The sequence below is a fragment of the Epinephelus moara genome, chromosome 12 (assembly GCF_006386435.1).
Source record: "Epinephelus moara isolate mb chromosome 12, YSFRI_EMoa_1.0, whole genome shotgun sequence".
NCBI classification, from domain to species: Eukaryota; Metazoa; Chordata; class Actinopteri; order Perciformes; family Serranidae; genus Epinephelus; species Epinephelus moara.
The window spans coordinates 16,487,821-16,507,454 of NC_065517.1; the positions used below are offsets into that span (position 1 = coordinate 16,487,821).

Below are 19,634 nucleotides of genomic sequence, written 5' to 3' on the forward strand. Positions count from 1 at the left end.
CATATCACCACCTGAACATCATATTACACTGAAAGCACATTGTTTTTGCTTTTGTTATATCATTAAGACGGTGAGAGTAGCTACTGTTTGCCCTTTTACATACACATGTGCTGACTTGGCTTGACTCAGCGTCAGCCCAGTGTGGCAGGGATTTGATGAAGAGGAGGGAGGGGAAAGGAGATTGGTTTTGACCTCCACCAGATGTGAAACACTAATACTGTAACACAGCTGGCTGACTCGACTCAGGGAGGGAAAGACTGGTTGTTCTTGTAAAGTACAGCTATATACTGTATACTGTATACTGTATGTATAGAGTTCAAGATTAGAGATTCAAAAGGCTTTATTGTCACTTCTACAGTTATGTAGCCTAACAGACATTCAGAGAATCAAAACAACCTTTCACTCTCAATTGACCCACTGTGCAGACAGTGCAAAAGGACAAGTATAAATAAGGATGTCAAAGTGAATAGAAGAGGTAATACAAAATATATATATAAGAGCAATCAAGTAGTGCAGATGTAACAATTAGAATAGCAGCTTGCATACCAGGCAAGAATAGTAAATGGTAAATGAGTATATGAGGTAGTCCTGGTCGTCTGTTTAAAGTGGCTGGTGCTTTTATGGGTTACATTTTAAACATATATATATATGTTTTTATAGCAGTCAACTTTGGCAGCACAAGCATACATGCAGTTGTTGGGTGAATTTATATTAGAACAATCTGAGGTTGTTGTGGGCATTTATTCAATAATTTGTTCTGGTACAGTCATTTTAGATTACCTATGATTTGACAAGGAGGATGCAGTTGATTTATTACATTCAGTATCTTGTACAGATTTGGTCACTTATTCTTGTATGGTAATATTTTTAATTATAGTGACTAATGACAAAATTGAACTTCGGACTGAACAAAGCAGTTTTTGATGATGGTGCAAACAGTGTTTTACAGGCCTGAGCTATTTCTGTGTTTTTACCAGCACATGCAAACATGAGCAGACCATTTTCAAAAACATATTACTGCTTTTCATGGTTGATCATGTGATTCAGATTTTTGTTTTAATGAAAGAAACATTTTTACATGTAGATATAGTGTGAATGGTTGCCAAACACAGAACTGTGAGTGTGCACTATGACACAGCGGAGAGTGGAGCTTGCGGAGGCAGCTGCCTCCTCTGTGATATATTAGGAACTAGCTTTCGGTTGTGGCCAAGTTCTCCATGCAATCTGCCGCTGACTCTTTTTGGATCTTCATGTGGTATAATTATTTTTCTCTTGCACTGGGCAATGGATCTGTAAGGACCAGAGCAGCATGTTAACTAAATTAGCTCTTTAATTCAATATGCTTTATGTATCTGCACAAAGAAGCAAGTTTTCTTTTGGGAGAAGTGGATTCATTCTAGGCTGCTTTCTTCGTCACAAAGTTGTCAGTGTGCCATGGTGCAGAGCTTTATAAGGCAAAGAGAAGAGGTGATTTGATTTGATTGGTCAGCGCCTATCACACGTATTAAGTTGTGCACTATTGATTCACAAAAGTAGAACCCAATTTTCCACTAAGTACTTCTTTGGACAGGTTTAAAATGTCAAAAATATATCAGAGCCCATTCAGAATTGCTAATGAAAAAGAGAGCCAGGGTTAAGGGTAGATGAAAGCAGAGATAGAGGAGGACCTAAAGGCTGATGAATGCAAATGAGAAGAAATAAAAGTGGAGGTGGGTGGTAAACGAGGGGGTGCGGCACCTCCTCCACCTACTCCTCTCTGTGTCCCCTGGGTATTATTCTGACAAGGTCAACACCACCATCAACCATTCCCCCGGCTGACAGCCAAACACATAAGAGCTGCCTATTGTTCTCCTGTGGGTCACAGTAACCCCCATCTTCTCTCTGATTACTTGCCATAACTGTTTCTCTACAGCATTAACAAAGTTCCCCAAAGTGATTGAACATTGACTGAAAATTAAAGTTAACTTTTTTCTCACATAAAATGGACCATGCATTTCTTTTTAGAAGTGAATGAGTACACATTTTCAGATGTGAACATAATCTTAAGTAGGTGTTTTAATGAAATTTTATGCATGATTCCCACTTTGTCTACTCTGTTAACTCAAAGCCATTAGAGGCCATTGATGGTTGAAAACTGATCTCAATCCAGGCAAAAACTGTGACCACTCAACTGTTTCTGTACAGCAATGATTAACTTACTGTGTGTGTCCTCAGTGTCTAACTGAGGAACTTTAACCTGAAGTCTCTTAAACAGGGACCCAGGCTGTTGTCTCATATGAACAACGGAGTCTCTTGTAATTCCTTTAATTTGTTTGATATGTTCAGCTTTGGCCTTTACTGACAGAAGTTCCCAAATCTTAGGACGCGTCAGGGGTGTCCCCTCTCCCTTTTCCTGTTCGCAATGATTATTGAACCCCTAGCAGTCAGTATTAGACAAAGCCTTCTAATATCTCTTGTCGACATTTACAGTATGGACAAGAGCATCGTATTTCACTCTATGCGGACGACATTCTTTTGTTCATTTCTCATCCTCAAGCTTCAATACCTCATCTTTTGACTCTAATTAGCAACTTCGGCAGACTCTTCAGATTCTCTGTTAATTGGGACAAAAGTGAGTTGATGCCAATTTCTAAGGAAGTTGATGTGACATATACAGTCTACTCCATTTAAAAAAGGCTTTTAAAGACTTTTCATGTCTTGGTGTAACTGTGACGAAAGACCCTGAGGACCTTTTACAGAAGAATTGGCATAACTAGACTGAGCAACTCAAACAAAGTTTACATTTCTAGAAGTTCCCAAATCTTGTCATGTCTCCAGTTAGGCATTGTTGTTGCCATCTTCATGTAAATAACCCATCTTCATCACCTTGGGATGTGTGTTTTCTTTTACACTCATGGTAGAAAATCATCAACACGCCCACTTGCTCGTTGTGAATTCTCCAGACACTTATGTGCTCTACATGGGCTTAATCAAACATTACACTGACTTTTTACGAGGAAGCTGGCATGGTAAAGTTCATTGAACATACAGTCTGACTGATTCGGACATTTACGTCCTCATATACAGCACTTTCGGGTAATGTCTAGATAATTCCAGGTTTGCTGTGCATGTGTGAAAGGGGCTCTACAATCTCTATAGAGATGAGGTTTTGGGGCCCATTCTGATTAAAACATTTGTATTACTAGTGATCAATCACCAGTCTGGTAACATCTAATAAAAGTGTTCCTCCAATATACAAAATAAATAGTCACATTCATAAGTGAAATATAATTGTTTTGCGTGCAGCTTTTAAGTGCCTTCTTGGGTGTTCACAACAGCGGGACTCATAAAATGGCAAAAAAAACCCTCATAAATTATTTCCTCATAAATGCATTTTTTCCACATGTGATCATGTGAACAATGCATCAGACTCATAAAAAAGAAATGAAGAAATGAATTCTTTTTTATTCCATTTGTATAAGATGACTTAAATATTACCTTTTCCTGTGTGATTCATTATACAAGGTTTTCATTTGTCGCAGACATTCAACTGCTTCTTAAAGTGTGGTCACAGCAGAAACAACCACGGCAAAGATTTGTTCTGTATCTCATTCATTTCAATTAAATATTCATGTTTCTTGTTTTGTTTGAGGCTTTGCTAGGCTTGCACATCAGAGGTAATTGTTTTTTTCATTATCGACCCACAAATTACAGTCGCCAAATAAACAGTGAGGTAGTATGTTTAGAAATGAGAAGTCACTATTCTCATCTATGTCACCTAAGAATTAAGTTTATATATAGTACTCCTTAGCAACAGTAATGTAATGCTGCTGGGATTCCTTTCTTTTAAATCGACGTAGTGAAGATTAGGGTTACAGTAGTGATAACAAATGTTGTAAGGAATTTGCCCCAGCGAAAGACAGGACATCATTCAACACAGCATACCTAAATTTAGTAGGATATATTGGCAGACATTGAATATATTATTTATTACTATGTTTTTGTTAGTGTATAATCACCTAAAACTAAAAATCGTTCTGTTTTCGTTACCTTGGAATAAGCTGTTTATATCTACATACACAGTGGGTCCTCCTTCACTGAATTTGCCATGTTGTTTAAACAGTAGCCCAGAATGGACAAACCAAACACTGGCTTTAGAGAGGGTCATTTGTAATTTAACATCAGCCACTGTAGTTTTTCTAGACCAGTGACACTTAACTTGCGGCCCGTGGGCCAGATTTGGTCCCCAATAGTATGCCAGGTGGCCCACAGACCATTTTCTAATTCACAATTAAAATATATTGTTTCACACTGAGGATTTTTTTGTACTTTAAATGTGGTTAAGGAGCCAGAGTGCAAGAAAAGTGCCAGGGGAGGCTTCCCCCACCATCCGACAGACGTCTGGGCTAAGCCCTGAATTTCCTCAAATCCTAGAGGCGCACCTTCACTGGGCTGCTGTGACTGGTTTTGCCTCATGGCAAAGATGAGTGAGGACAGCAAACATTAAGGTTTAGAACAGGCAATTCATTTATTACATACTGGTAAACATTATTAATGTTTGTTCATTAATTGGCCCCTGGTCTCCTGTCATGATGCAAAAATGGCCGTCTGGGCAAAATGAGTTGTGTATCCCTGTTCTAGACACCCGACACATGGGGGAAGTTTTATTTTGCTTGCAGTCTGCATTATGCATCACAAGATACCACTAAATCCTACACACTAGACCTTTAATGAACAAATCTATAAAGCTGCAACATGCACTGAACATAACTGCAAAATGTTTCCTAAGAGTGTATTTTGTTTGTTTTCCCTACACTAGTTTCTTGTAGCAACTAAAACTTGATTAGCATTTCTATGGTTATGTTAAGGCACTCAAAAGACTTTAGGTTAGGGAGAGATTGTCCTCTTGGACAAATGCTCATGAAGCCAACAGTGATTTGAAGGACGAGACAGGCATCCAAGAGTTTTGGTTGCCAGAACCCAATTTTGAGATGCAGGAAGACAGTTGTTATTGCAGTGGTGTGATACAGTGTGCATTACCAGACTACAAACCGCAGCATTGCTCTCTTAGACTGTTTACAGTCAGCGATTACTCTGCTGAATTTTTGATTTATTACCCTCTTTAGACCCGTAACATCCCATCTTTTCTTGCTGCTGAGTGCAGTCATTTTGGTTGGTTTGAAGGCTAATGTGATCATCATCATCATCCTTTCCACTAAACATCAAAGCTACTTACAGCTATTGTCGCTATTTAACAATAATAGCAATAATTCCATACTTCTACACTGACTCTGTTTGTGAAGGGGCATCTACACCGACAGATTCAACAGTCACACTCTCTGGAAGTTGAAACGCTCTTCCTGCTCTCCAGTTAGTTGCCTTTTTATCGCTATAAGCAGTTCCCCTCCTGAATCAGTTTTACTGCCTCCTCCCCTGCATCCTGCTATTTGTTGAGCTGAAACATATCAGTGAAGCAGCACAGCTGTGCCTCCACGAATGTCACTGGTCTCTCTGAATGTCACAGACTGAATAAATGGTCCTCCATCGCTCCTATAATAAGATAATGAGATAATAGCACTTGTCTCTGAGAGGAGTGCTGAAGGGTGCTGACAGTGGGAAAAAAGAAAAATGACATTCTCGTTGGAGGAGTAATAAAAGACGAAAAAAGGTCAAGGAGAGGAGAACAAAAGAAACAAAGGAGGGGAGAAATTGGTTTTCTAAATGTACATTTCTGTTCTGCAGGTGCATCAATCCCTGAAGTGAATCCTCCGTCTTATCATCTCTTGTTGTTTTTCACTTTCAATTTCCTTCTCCACTGCATGATTTTCTCATGTTTCTGTGTTTCTGCTTTGTTCCAAATCTCTTCAGAGGCTCACTTCCTGCAGGGCAGACTTGTCACATTTCAACACTGTTACACACAGTTTTTCTGGGGTCTACTGTAGGTTGACGCATCCTGACTGTAGCCAAATTTAGATCCAGATATTGTGACAACAGTGAATTCAGGCCTGGTATGAAGAGGTGTCTCATAAAGTGGTATCTTAAAACCTCTGAATTTTGATGTTAGAAAAGGTTTTATTCTTATTAGGGAGCATATAGAAGAAATTAGCTGACAATGTTATTTTTTCAATAAAAGTAAACAACATGCAATCCAAAACAAGTTATGTAGAATTTTTCTCAGTGACCCCCTAATCTGCGCTAACCAAAAAAAGATTAGTAGATTAACAGAGTGATTTAACAGCATTGCTTTATGGGTCAAGGAAACAGTCATTGAGGAACAGTTTCAAATATATTTTACTGCAAATAAAACAACTGTGTGATGATGGAGACTTGGCCTCTTTAGAGTCAACAAATAACCAAATAAAAAGCTTCAGTCTGACAATGTCTTACAGCATCGTGGTCATTATTGTGATCTATTTAAACAGCTGCTTAATTACAGCTTGGTGTCTTGGTGAAGACACGTTTGGGCAGGACATTGTTGAGTGGTTATATTCAGCTGTATGTTAAGTAGGTTACCTAATTGTAGGTCAAATTTTCTTGACAAAAATCTAGAGCAGCAGATGGCGATAGTATAGCATATTATAGTATCAGGCTGTTCTCGCAAACTGATTGTATGTTTTCCTACGAAAAGTAATGCGCCTTAATTCGTACATATCATATTTTTAAAGGCTGCAATCACGTGACAAATGCGCTGATGGGAGTAAACAAGGAAGCAGTCCCATGCAGTCTTGTAAGGAGGCAGGTTGGGGTGGTGCATGGGTCATAAAAACCTGGATTTACCCTTGGGACCTTCCCCTGGAGTCGCATGTTCGGAACCGTGTGAACTTTAAGTCAGTGTAAGGTATGTCCTTGCCATTTTTCTTTTCCTATACCTAGCCACATTAACTTGCCTAAACCTACCCTCTATAATGTTTTGTTAATTACGTAACTGTACCTTAAGGATGTAACGTTACGCTATTTCGTAGGATCGCATACAAACTATTGTGCCTGCAGGTTTTGTAGGATATCATATACGTTGTGTACTAACTAGCTTGGTATAGCAACGTATCCGCACACAATGGTTCGTATGGTATCCTACAAAAAAGCACGCACAACAGTCAGTGTGATATCCTAGGAATTAGCTCCCCAAAATGGTGTTAACGTTAAGTAACATACTTACCGTTAATTTACGGAGGTTAGGTTTAGGCAAGTAAAGTTACTGTGAGGAAAAGAAACATGGTGACGATGAACTGTGAAATGAATCGAAGTTCAATCAAAGTTCACACTTTGTTCTGAACAGCGGTCTCCGAAATTCCTTGGGGAAACTCTCCTGGTTTGATTCATGTGCTTTGTGAACCATCTGCCAACCCAACGCTTGTCCTTATGGGAATGCTTCCATCTTTACTCCCATGGGCGTATTGGTTACATGATTGCAGCCTTCTCCAATACATAGGTTATACACATATTACTGGCTCATGATTATGTGGAACATATATGAATTTTAGTGCTTTACTGTCTGAAGGAAGACAGTACATGAGAACAGCCGGGGTGTACTAGATAAGAAAAGCACAATGCAGCAAATGTTGAGTGTGAAGCAGAAGGTAACTGTCATATTCAGCACCAGAATATGTGACATGTTTGAAATTCCAGTATGTAGACAAATACTACTGCAGCATGAGTGAATTCATAAGAACATGTGGCTCACTGTTTAGTTGTGTCGCACCACAGTTAAAAGCTGCTTGCTGTTCTAGACAGGTTAATTGTATTTCCTATAAGGCATACATTTGGGTGTCTCGGTGGTGGCTGTAGACATATTGAGATAAATGGATACCCTGTTCCAACATGCAACCCTCTCTCCTAGACACTGCATTTACATGGTACTATCTTGTATTATATTGTTTTACAAAATGTAATTACTGCATTGATTATGTTTGCAGGCAATTTTAGTTTTGTATGAGTGACTGCCCAGAAGTCATAGGAGGGAGTTAAGGTGCATGGTCAGCAACAAAGTGCAGGACTGTGGGATTGGTGTTCACATCCAGACTCCTGTCTGTGGTTAGGTTTAGGTAATGAAGGCACTTTGGTGAAGGTTAGTAAGTGGTTAGTGGTTTCTGTTAAATGTTGATTACGTAAATCAGGTGTGTCAGTTCATTTGAGTTCATGGGCGGCATACAAAAATTTGTATTCCAGATGTTGTTATAGTTCCTTATTAACAAATCTGCTAATGCAAATTAGTAATAACGTCATTTCTAGGAGATAGAGTTGTACTTGTGTATGCAGCTTAACTGGGATTTATCTCTGTGCTTTTGTGGTGTGTGACAACTGCTGTGTTCTGTTTCTATTGTTTGCAATGTGTTTGTTGTTTTAATAGTGTTTATTGCTGCCTTTTTGTCCACCTCTCTCTTGGAAAATAGACTTCAGTGCCATTGAGACTTTACCTTGTTGGATACAGAACAGAGAAAAACAATGGCTACTCTGACAAATCCCCTCATTGCCTGCCTACAATGCATGCTGGGATAGACTCCAGCTCCCCACCCCTCTGAAAAGGAACTAATTGGTTAAGAAATCAATGAATGAATAAAAGCGGTCCACTATAGTAAATGAAGGAGCGGACAGGCAGTCAGGCAGGTGGGCGGATGCATAGCTCAGAACTTTGACCTGATGATTAGCGCAGCAGTGAAATGAATGTAGGACCAGACAGAACAAACAAGAGAGGAGGGGATGTGCCAGGACGGCCCGCGTATGGCACATCCGTCATCCCCTTGTTAGCATCTTGGCATGCAAACACACACATACACACACACACACATACAGACCAGACAGCTTGCTGGGCCAGATGGCCTCTTGGTGAGGAGCAGCGAGGAGCTCCACAGAAAGGGTTGGGTTGATTCATGAACCATGACCTCCACACGTCCCTCCTCCTGGCTCCGGACAGCACGTGCATACAAGAGGGATGGACAGGGATAAGATCAGCGTGTTTGTGTGTGGTGTGGTGTGGGGGTGGAGTGGTTATTGTGGAGATGTGGAGAGGGGATTATGCAGGGCATTGTATGTGTGTGGTAGGAGATTTACTTTCAGACATAACTAAAGGAATACTAAAGGGGAAATAATGTGTAATGATTGACACTAATACAAGGTTAATTGACCATTAATTCAGGTTTTGTTTTATTGAGATGTTACAACCCAATTAGCAGAAAAAAAGGTTAACATTTAATGTTTCTGCAAACTGCAGATATGCTATATTTCCACAATGTTTCTGCACACAGAACCCCTTCATTTGTTAACACAGAGCTTTTTATTATGAAAAATTTGCAGGACCATGCTGCTGACAATGCAGTGGCTTACACGGCGGTGGAAAAACTGTAGTTATAGCTGCAGGAAGCATTGTTTGTGCAAATATTGCACGTGTGCGAGCCGCAGCAGTTCCACGAGGTAGTTGTCATGTGCTGCTCACACAGGCAGCGTGGCCTGTGACATTAGGTTTTGGCACAAAAACCACTTGGTTATGGTTTGGAAAAGATCATGCTTTGGCTTAAAATACTCTGTTTGGGGGTCACAATTTTGGCAGGAAAAGCAGCGATGTCTCAGAAAAAGAAAACAACAGCACTATCCTTGCCGACAGGTCACTACAAAACACCCACAATTGGAGCCTAAAGCACAGTTCAGACCAAAGATTGGCGATGAGATGAAGCCGTTTTAGAACATTGAAGAGAAAAGTTACAGCGGTTTGAACTGGCCAGTCTGAGCTTAACCTCAAGCCAGCTGATGGTGTCGCCTGCAACTCAGCTGGTCAAATCAGTGGCTGGTTTTAGAACATAAAGCCTGTCACCTGTTTCTTCACCATTTCATCCTACAAATGCAACTGTAGCCACTATCTCACTATCACTACCCTCATTCGTATTTTAAGAAGCTACAAATCATATTCAGCCACAAAATGAGCCTGAAAAACTGCAATCAGAACAGAAGTACAGAGTTGTTGCATAGAGATGATACACCATCTCATCTAGTTGCATTAATGTGAACCAAAAGGTTTTTACAATGTTGCCGAACAGCACAATGCAAGTAGTTGTTTTTTCAGCTCGTCTTGACGTGAATCCTTTGTCTGAGCTGGGCTTTAAAAGTCGATGAAAACACAACAATGACTCTCTACAACACAGCCGGCTTTGTTGTTTGTTGGTCTCAAACAGTGGTCAGCAGTTGTTTGCAGCTTGGCAGGCGTCCTGTCTGGGTGATACGCCATCGAACATCCCCTCCAACTCCTGATGACAAAGTCAGCTCTTGTATTATGCCACTTTTGAGACGTTGATTTGACATGTATGAAACGTGCGAATGTAACATATTAATGGTTTGCAGAGACACATAATGCCAACATTTTCTTTTGGCAACTGAGCTGCTTTTAAGATAATTAAAGTCTAAGTATTTAAAAACAATTACCAAATAACTGTACATACAAAGCACATGAAATAGATAGAAATTGATATTATTTCGATTCCTACTTAACAGTGAAAGGAGTGTCTGACATCTAATGACTTCTTAATTTACTGAGTACCACTCAAGTGTTCATTAATAATTATGAAGTGTTGACAGAATCTTTTTTTATCCTTTATTTTCAGCACTTAATTGCAGATTTAAGACAAAGTACTGGATGTTGGTCTCTCTGATGTGATGCATGTGGCTGATCCTTTTAAAAGTCACATGAGTTTCAAATCTAGAACATTCGTAGAGAACTGGCATATTGATCACACTTTTCTGCATATAGCAAATACAGCTGTTACTGACTGCATGATTTTTACCAACAAAAAGGGAGTTCTGCCCATTTCATGTCGCTTTCTGGCTCAGTTTGTGTGTGTGTGTGTGTGTGTGTGTGTTCAGAGAAAGAGGAGCAGGTGGGAAATGTGGGTGTGGCGACAGTGGAGCAGATTCATCACAGCTTGGCATGTGTGTAACCGAGTGTGCGCTTCCTTTGTCCTGTCTTTTCTTATTTACCAGTGACTGATGCACACACACGCGCACACACACACACACACACACACACACAGTCCGAGCAAGGTTGCATGATTTATTTTTATCAAATAATTTTAATTTTATTTTTACCCGACTTGAAAGACTTTTAAAATGAGGTCTTTTAAATACGCAGAGAGGGACCACAGAGGTTAAACATATTAATTAACTCATGTTTATAGTTTGCTCAGCTACTGCCACCAGTATTTTATCTGCGCTAGTAGCTGCAGGACCAAGATACGCTGAACATTAGCTGCTTGTTCACTGCTTTTTTTCTGTACCGCTGCTCATCTTTCAACATGCAAATTATCTTAACAGAATAAACAGCTGTTGATAGTGATATAGAGAATATTCTACATTGTAAATATACATTCCCTTTGGCTATTTTATGGAAATTAGGTAGAAAATTGGGGGAAGTGCTGCATTTGGGACAGTAAATAGAGACAATTTGGTGAGAATTAAAGAGTGTCAGATGCATTAGTCTCAGTATTCAGATTAAAGCACTTGCTGACTAAATGTTTGGCTTATATTTCAAATAATATATATAGTTTATGTTGGAGTGAAATTTTTTTTGCAAATTGTAACATTTTTGATTTTAAGGCTTTTTGTGATAAATGAGGCTTTGGTGTAAATGTTATGAATTTTTTGCTCTTTATGATGATTTTGCCGCCTCTTAATTTACATCAATGCATCAGGAAAACCTAATATACAGGGTTTATTTTTTTTCATTCTTGCTGGTTTGTTCAGTTCTGCTTTATTAGTTTTCGGTTTTGAAGTGTTGCTGTACAGAAAGAGTAACAAGTGACAGTGTTTTCAAACTCATCGTGGATTTTCTAGGCTCTAATCTGGATCATAATCTAATCTAGATTAAAAATGTTATCCCTATTATTAAAACAATGCAGAGTGTCGGCCTGTGAGAGGGGGTCCCATTGATTTTGCCGTGGGCTAGGATCAGACATAATCTGAGCATTCAGGGGGAATGGTCTGTTGGGTTAAATGATTACATAACAGGCGTCTAAGGAAAAGCCTCAAAGCCTTGATGGTAACTGGGTGTACTGGTTGCACAGTTTGCACTACAAGGAGAGGAGCCTTGATTCAGCCTTATCCATACAGTGTTACAGTCATATCTGGTGTATAGATTAAGTTGTTTGGAGGTGATGTCAGCAGTAAGTAACAGCAAGTAGGCATGCTTTACTTTCTTCAGCATTCTGACTTCATATCGTTTCCTTTTCTTCTCTACAGGTCAGCTAATGTCAGTCTACAAATAAATAGAACTCGAGGCACTAGTGCCATGTCTAAACAAATTTGTCTTTACTAAATGAAGCTTTTAAAGTTGCGTCATGGTGAATCATCTGGTTGATTTCATTGTTTGTGAGAACTTGATCGGACATAAAATGTATATTTTTCTTTTATTAGTTATTAAAAAGTAAATAATAATAATACTTACCATAGTATTCAATATGACTCAGGTCACCCCTTTTGCTAACACTTTATTTGGATAGCCCATCTACTTGGATTGCAAAGGTACGAAATTTTCACAGTACGATAACCATCTCGGAAAATATTGCGGTTTTGTGGTATCACGGTATTACAGAATTTATATTATTGTTTGTCAGAATGACCCTTAAAGGAATAAAACTAAAGGGTTACTGTTTGTTGAATAAACATTTTATTATTGTAACTGAAACTTAAAACCATTTTGTTCATGGAAGTATGCATAAAAAGTCTCCCCTTTGAAAATAACTTAAATAAAGAGAGGAAATAAAACGCCCAGTTTCATTTTTCCCCCTCAATATTGTAGATAAGCAAATGTACACGGTATGATAACCATCAACTTTTATATCACGGTATACCTTGAATCCGGTTTATCCCTGCAACCCTACCACAGATAGTCTTTGCATTTGTAACATTTCAACAGCTTATTAGCTGAGATTAAACAGAATGAAATTATTCTGAGAATATGTCGTGAATTGTCACATATATAGATAAACATACAACATATAACATAGATACAGACAAAAGTAAAACAGCTGAATTGTTGAAACTCAGCTCATAGGCTGTTGAAATGTTACAAATATCACAATCACATAATACAGAAAACAAGCCAAGTTAGCCCTCTGAGCTAATGCTAACTACGCTAATGACAGATCAGAAATGTGCGCCAACATTTTTTTACACAAGATATCAAACAAAAAATAGAGACTGCGTTGTATTAAGTTGCTGTGAGCTGTAGTTTTAACCAGTTCTAAGCAGAAGGTGGAAGATAACGTTACCTTGGAGCCTAACTGGGCAAAGCCTCACTTCCTGTGGACAGCTGTGTTGATCTTACTCAAATTCACCTTTGGTCAAGGTCTGCAGCTGCCTGTACCTGAGAGCAATGTAAAAGCGAAGGGCGCCCACTCTGCAGCACATCCCAGAAGTACACTTTACACTGACTGACAAAACAAAACCTCCCACAACTGCTTGACTTGAATCTAAAGTGCTGAATCTCTGTAGGCAGACGATCCAAATACAGTGTTACCCCACTTTTTTATGTATTTTAATCCTTGTGTATATTTCTTTGTTTGTGTCTCTGCAGTGCCAGATCTCCCAGGCCCTGAATGGCGTCTCCGACAAAGCTAAAGATGCCAAGGAGTTCCTGGTTCAACTCAAGAACATGCTTCAGCAGATACAGGTAACACCACTGTATTTAACACCTGTGCAAGTACACTCTATACATTTCTTTATCCCACTTCTGCCTATCTATACAGCTGTAGAATAGAATATGTCATGTGATGTCAAGAAAGCTTTTAGTTTGATAGAATGAAATGTTTTCATCATCGCATCATCAGTGACAAATCCTTTGTGTACTGGGAGGAGTTTCTTCACTGACATTGGTCTCGGTAGCTCAGAATTTAATGCAGCTATAAAACAAAAGTGAGGGGAGTGGTCTATCATAACCCTGCAGATAATCTCACTTTGGCAGAACTCTGGTTTGTCTTTGTTTTGGCTTATGGTGGTCTGAAGATACTGACGCACCAAATAAATTAGCAGGCTGTTACTTAAATACACATTAGATATGACAAAATGAAGTATACTCAGGTGGAACTGGGACACACCTCTTGATTTTACCCAGGCGCCATTTCTGAAAGTGGTTGTCTCACAGCCTCAGGACGTCCATGAAGGTCTGGCTGTGCAAGATTTTAGCAGAACCGATATCCATGTCTGATCAATTACCTCCACATGTAGAGGTCTTTACATAATTTACATCAGGACTGATGTTTTTCTAGACTAAATACATATTTGCTTTGGGGAACCTGCTGGTAATGGGTAATAAGCTCCAAATAAATCAGTCACAGAGACACATTTGGACTCCTCACACTGTGCAGCAGGAGGGTAAATCCACTGGATCACCAAACTAAAACAACCCACACCAGCCAAATGTGTGCAGTGTGTGTATATATTTGTGTGTGTGTGTCTGTAGAGAGCAGTGCTGTGCTGCTGATCTCTCCCGCAGCATCTGCCAGTCACATACACACTTCTACACACACACACACACACACACACACACACACACACACACTGTCTGCACTGTCATATCTTGTCAACCGCAGCAATGTGAACAGGCATTAAGAGTCTTATTGCAAAATGAAGAGGATTGCATTAAAAAAAAAAAAAACTCTTAGCACTACTTTGCTCTGTCTGAGAGCCAGAGAGCATCATGGGGAGAGATGGGTGGATAAAGAGAAAGAAAAGTGTGGGAGTGAGGAATAAAGATTTCCAGCACTCATCCTCTTATAGATCTGAACTGTGTCCCACAGCGGAGGAAGCGTGATTGGAAATCACTACTATCTAAGACCTCATCTCCTCATTATGTGGACTCTATGCGGAGATAAAAATGCCCCTGTGGATCCTTCTTGCATTAACTGCCAGCTACTGTAGCTACTGCACGCAGAGCTACGCTGTGTTTTCTGATCTTACACTACTGTGGTTAAGATTTGGGTTCCTTCTGGCATTAAAATGATGATATTTGCTAGTGGGATTTGGTGTGATTCACTGTGCTGAGGGTTACAAATGCCATTATAGAAATGAACAGCACACCAAACTAAAGTGGAGAGCAACTACACAGAGATATTACTAAGGCTGTGATGCTACATTCATGATAAAATACAAGATAAGTTGACCAGCTAGCTTATAACGATGTGTATGATATTTATTACAGTGGGTTAGGGGTTAGGGGTTAGGGTTAGCTTGAAAGATGACATATGACTTGCAGATATTATTATACTCATACATCATCTTCCTGTTTTAGCAACAACCCTATTTTTTTTTATCTTTGAGCACAAAATTAGGTTATTTATCAAAAAATATTTGGCGAGCAGCGCGGCTGGTTAACATTGTCAAAAAAATGAAATGACCTAATATGTGAAAATACACTGGAGGGGGGCTTTAAGAATTCCAGTATGTTACTCCCATGGGCTAGAAATTTAATTAATATTTTGGGGGAAATTTAATTAATTTTTGTGAACATGAGCTACCCTCTCTAAAAAGCCAGAAACCAGAGAAGTAAGTCTCAAGCTTGTGATGCCATAGGCAGTCAAGTCAGGAGCTGCTCTATAGACAATGAATGGGAGACAGTTTTTTTGTGGACCCACAGAATGTTTGTTTTCTTTTTTAAATACCCAAATAAGCTTTATTCTAGTGAAGTGTTCTCGGCTCTGAAACAAAAAATGTTCCCATATACTCAAAACATTCACCTGGCACAAATTTGAGTTATAGTGCTCAAATTTTGGATTTTAGAGAGAGTTGTTCATGTTTGCTCATATTTTTGGACTATTTTAAACCATTGGAATAAAACTGAACTTTGAAAATGGGCATAATTAGTTCCTCTTTGAATTCTGATGCATGTTCCAGAAAATCCATCACAGCTAAAAGCCCAGATTCTTTAACATAGATGACAAACTACTAAAATTAAGCAGCAGTTAACCTCCTCTGGCTAAATGGGACCAGATCTTTGCAGCCAGGTTGTAAAAGCTTGTGGACAGCCCTTGCAGACGAGCTGAAGCTTTTATAGCAACAAATCATTTTGATGCCCATGGTGCTATAATTTGGGCGTCCACATACATTTGGCCATGTATGCTGTATTTTTATGATGTATAATATGGATGTGTGTCCTGAGGGAAAATGGTGGCAATTACACAAACAGATGGCAAACACACTTGTTTTTTGTACGCAGTCTATTAAGATAATTAACACTGTTAATTATGGTTTGTGTGATGGAAACAAAAATAGAACAAGATCTGGGTGGTAAATTAACATATCAGTAACAAACACAGAGCAGCGCTGTGCTGCTAAATGAAGCAAAATACACCAACAGATCTATTTTAGTCACAGTGTTGATTTACTGATTGTTTCTGACTGAAAGCCCGTAATGAGAGTGACTTTTGAATGCCTGAAAGTACTGTTATTTTTGCCTCCTCTAATTGTGTGTTTGTGCGTGCTGCTTCAGGAGAATGGCGTGGAGTTTGAAGCTTGCCTCGTGGCCCAGTGTGACTCGCTGATCGAGGCGCTCACTAGACAGAAAGCCAAACTGCTCACCAAAGTCACCAAGGAGAAGGAGTACAAGCTAAAGGTAGGACTGATTCATTGTTTGGTTTTTATGTCTCCGTGCTGGCTGGAGAAATTATGTTTTCGGGTTGTTTGTGTTGGTCTGATTCTAGTGAATGCAATATCTTAAGAACGCCTACCTGGACTTAACGATGAACTGAGTAGAATTTGGTGGTCAAAGGTCAAGGTCACTGTCACCTTCCGTCCATCTTATTCTCGCGAATGTGATATCTCAAGGCCTTGAGGGAATTTCCTCAAATTTGGCACAAACGTCGATTTGATTAGATTTTAGTGGTCAAAGTGTCAACAGTCAAGGTCACTCTGACTCGGTCTGTCTAATTGCAGTGAAGGCGATATCTCAAATATCTCAAAAACCTTGAGGGAATTTCTTCAAATGTGTCACATATGCTCACTTGGACTCATTGATGATTGGAGACTGATTAGAATTTGGTGGTCAAAGGTCAGTATGACCTTGTGTCCGTCTCATTCTCATGAACATGATATCTTCAAATTTGGATCAAACGTCTACCTGGACTTAACGATGAACTGAGTAGAATTTGGTGGTCAAAGGTCAAAGTCACTGTGACCTTCTGTCCATCTTATTCTCGCGAATGTGATATCTCAAGGCCCCAAGAGAGTTTCTTCAAACTTGGCACAAACGTCCTTTTGGATTCAACAATGAACTGATTAGATTTTAGCGGTCAAAGTGTCAATGGTCAAAGTCACTCTGACCCAGTCTGTCTAATTGCAGTGAGGGTGATAACTCAAATATCTCAAGAAAACCTTAAGAGGATTTCTTCAAATTTGTCACAATTTTTGTTTAGACTCAACAATGACTGAAGACTGATTGAAATTTGCGGGTCAAAGGTCAAAGTCAGTGTGACCTTGCATCCATCTCATTCTTGTGAGTGTGATATTTCAAGAAGGCTTTGATGTAATTTACTTAAAGTTGGCAAAGTTGTCCACTTGGACTCAAGGATAAACTGATCAGAATTTAGTGGCCAAAGGTCAAGGTCACTGTGACCTCACAAAACATGTTTCTGGCCATAACTCAAGAATTCATATTCTAATTATGACAAAATTTCACACAAATGTCTACTAGGATAACATGATGAAGTGATGACATTTTATATCCAAAAGGTCAAAGGTCAACTTCACTGTGACATCATAATGTTCTGCAAAAACACTTTTCTGGCCATTATTCAATGTTATATCTTGGGAACAGAAGGGGAGACATTTGGTCAAATACTGGGTGACACTAACCTTGGGTGTCCATCTTGAAATTGTGCTGATTGTATAGAATATGTAGCTTCTTTGCAGCAACATCCCTACCTGTCAACTGTCATTTCTACATATGAGTCTGGACACACATGGATGTAAACTGTAACTGCAACTTGAGTTGTTCACAAAGGAATACAAACGTCAGACTGTGTGGCTGCATTCCCACCCCAACCTGTTAATAAGCTGAATTTATGATAATTCTTCTGATACCTGTGATAATAAAATACTGTTGAATATGAATGAACTCTGGTTCCATCAACTGGATTATGCAGATTACAGAGTCATCAATAAACAGCAACATGTAACATTTATTGATGGTGTCCAACTGATACTCTACAGGAAACCTTTCAACATATACAAGACACATTGTCAATACAGCAAACACCTCATCTCTCTTCATCAGCTCATTTCTTATCTGACGAGTATAGAAATGAACTCTCCTTTCTTCCCTCCTTTTTTCCATCCTTCCTCCCTCTCCCATGTGAAGCAAATTTGGTGTTACTTGGTTTTAAGTATTTCGTCTTTTGGTCTGTCTGTCTGCTTTATCTACCTGTCTATCTGCTCCTATGAGCCAGAACTGCAGTTATGTGGGCTACCCATGTCCTGCTCTCTCTGTTCTAGCACTTCTTCGTGTAGTTCTCAGTGTATCAGGAACAGCATGATCGTGAGTCAGAAAACTGTGAAACTTCCAAATATCTTTAGGTCAAAAAAGGCTGTTAATCTGTTATAGGAATTAACAAGGTGAATTATGAAAAAGAAAAAAACACAGCAGTTTTGTAAAGCTTTGGAAAACTTGGTTTGAAATATTAAGTGTTTCTCTTTAACATTAAATATTGATATGACTAAATAAGCAACAATTAAGTTAGGAATAAACATTTTTTGTTAAATATAAATAACTCACAAAACAACTAACAAATGTCATCAGATTCAGATTTTGATTATATGCTGTTGAATTCTGATATGTGCATAAATATACCTGACAATAAATACATTAATGCCTAGTTCAAATTAGTGAGAAGAGAACAGACAAATAATAAACAGTCATATAAAATAACCATTTCTTTTTGTAGTCCATAAGTAAGAAGCTGATGAGAAAAATATGTTTCAGTCTCCCTTTTTTTTTAAACTTTCCTCTGTAAATCCACTGCTGGGGTTTTCCCAAGTAGCAGTGTATCACATGGACGCCTGCCCAGCCTCAACGTGCCCACCGACCGACTGACCGTCTGGCTGGTGGCGGGGGAGGAGAGGGGGGTGTTTGGACGGAAGCCCCGAGGACAGCTGTTGTCATTATCTGCAGGCCGGGGATTGAGATTTAGCCAGAGGGCAAAGAGCTGGAGGCTGTGCTGGAGCTGGAACAAGAGAAGAATAGCAGCGTGTAGATGGATGATAAACATTTTGACACAAATGAATATTCAGGACATTGTTTCTGTCTGATAAAATTAACAGGCTTCTATTCGTGGAAGAAAATGGACAAACATTGGCTAAAATGCTTAAAGGGAAATTTCGGTTTATTTCAACCCGTCTCCTATCGTCCTAAATTTGTTTCAAGTCACTAGTGACATAAAAATAATAGTTAGCATGTTAGCCATTAGCCTAGATACAGCCGGGGCGCATAGTAGCATCACACCTGTTGAACGGGCAATTTCCAAGTGCAAAGTTAGTCCCCTAAACAAGCTTTTTTTTTCCACAAAGACCACCTCATATCGTTAGGATAAATGTCAGAGAACATATAGAAAACGACATGTAAACGTGTTGTCTTACCTTACCGGTGTGGTGCCGTGTTTGTTTACCATCTAGCTCTGCGTTCCAAA

General features: G+C 39.3%; 1 protein-coding gene across 2 annotated transcripts in view; it reads left to right on the forward strand.

Moving 5' to 3' along the window:
* The window catches only part of LOC126398496 (E3 ubiquitin-protein ligase TRIM9), a 74,560-nt gene that overhangs the window by 17,798 nt on the left and 37,128 nt on the right, over nt 1-19,634 (forward strand). For both annotated transcript variants that reach the window (XM_050057901.1, XM_050057902.1), the window contains exons 2-3: nt 13,535-13,630; nt 16,445-16,567. In XM_050057901.1, coding sequence (XP_049913858.1) covers nt 13,535-13,630; nt 16,445-16,567 — 219 coding nt within the window. The remainder of the gene's footprint in view (nt 1-13,534; nt 13,631-16,444; nt 16,568-19,634) is intronic.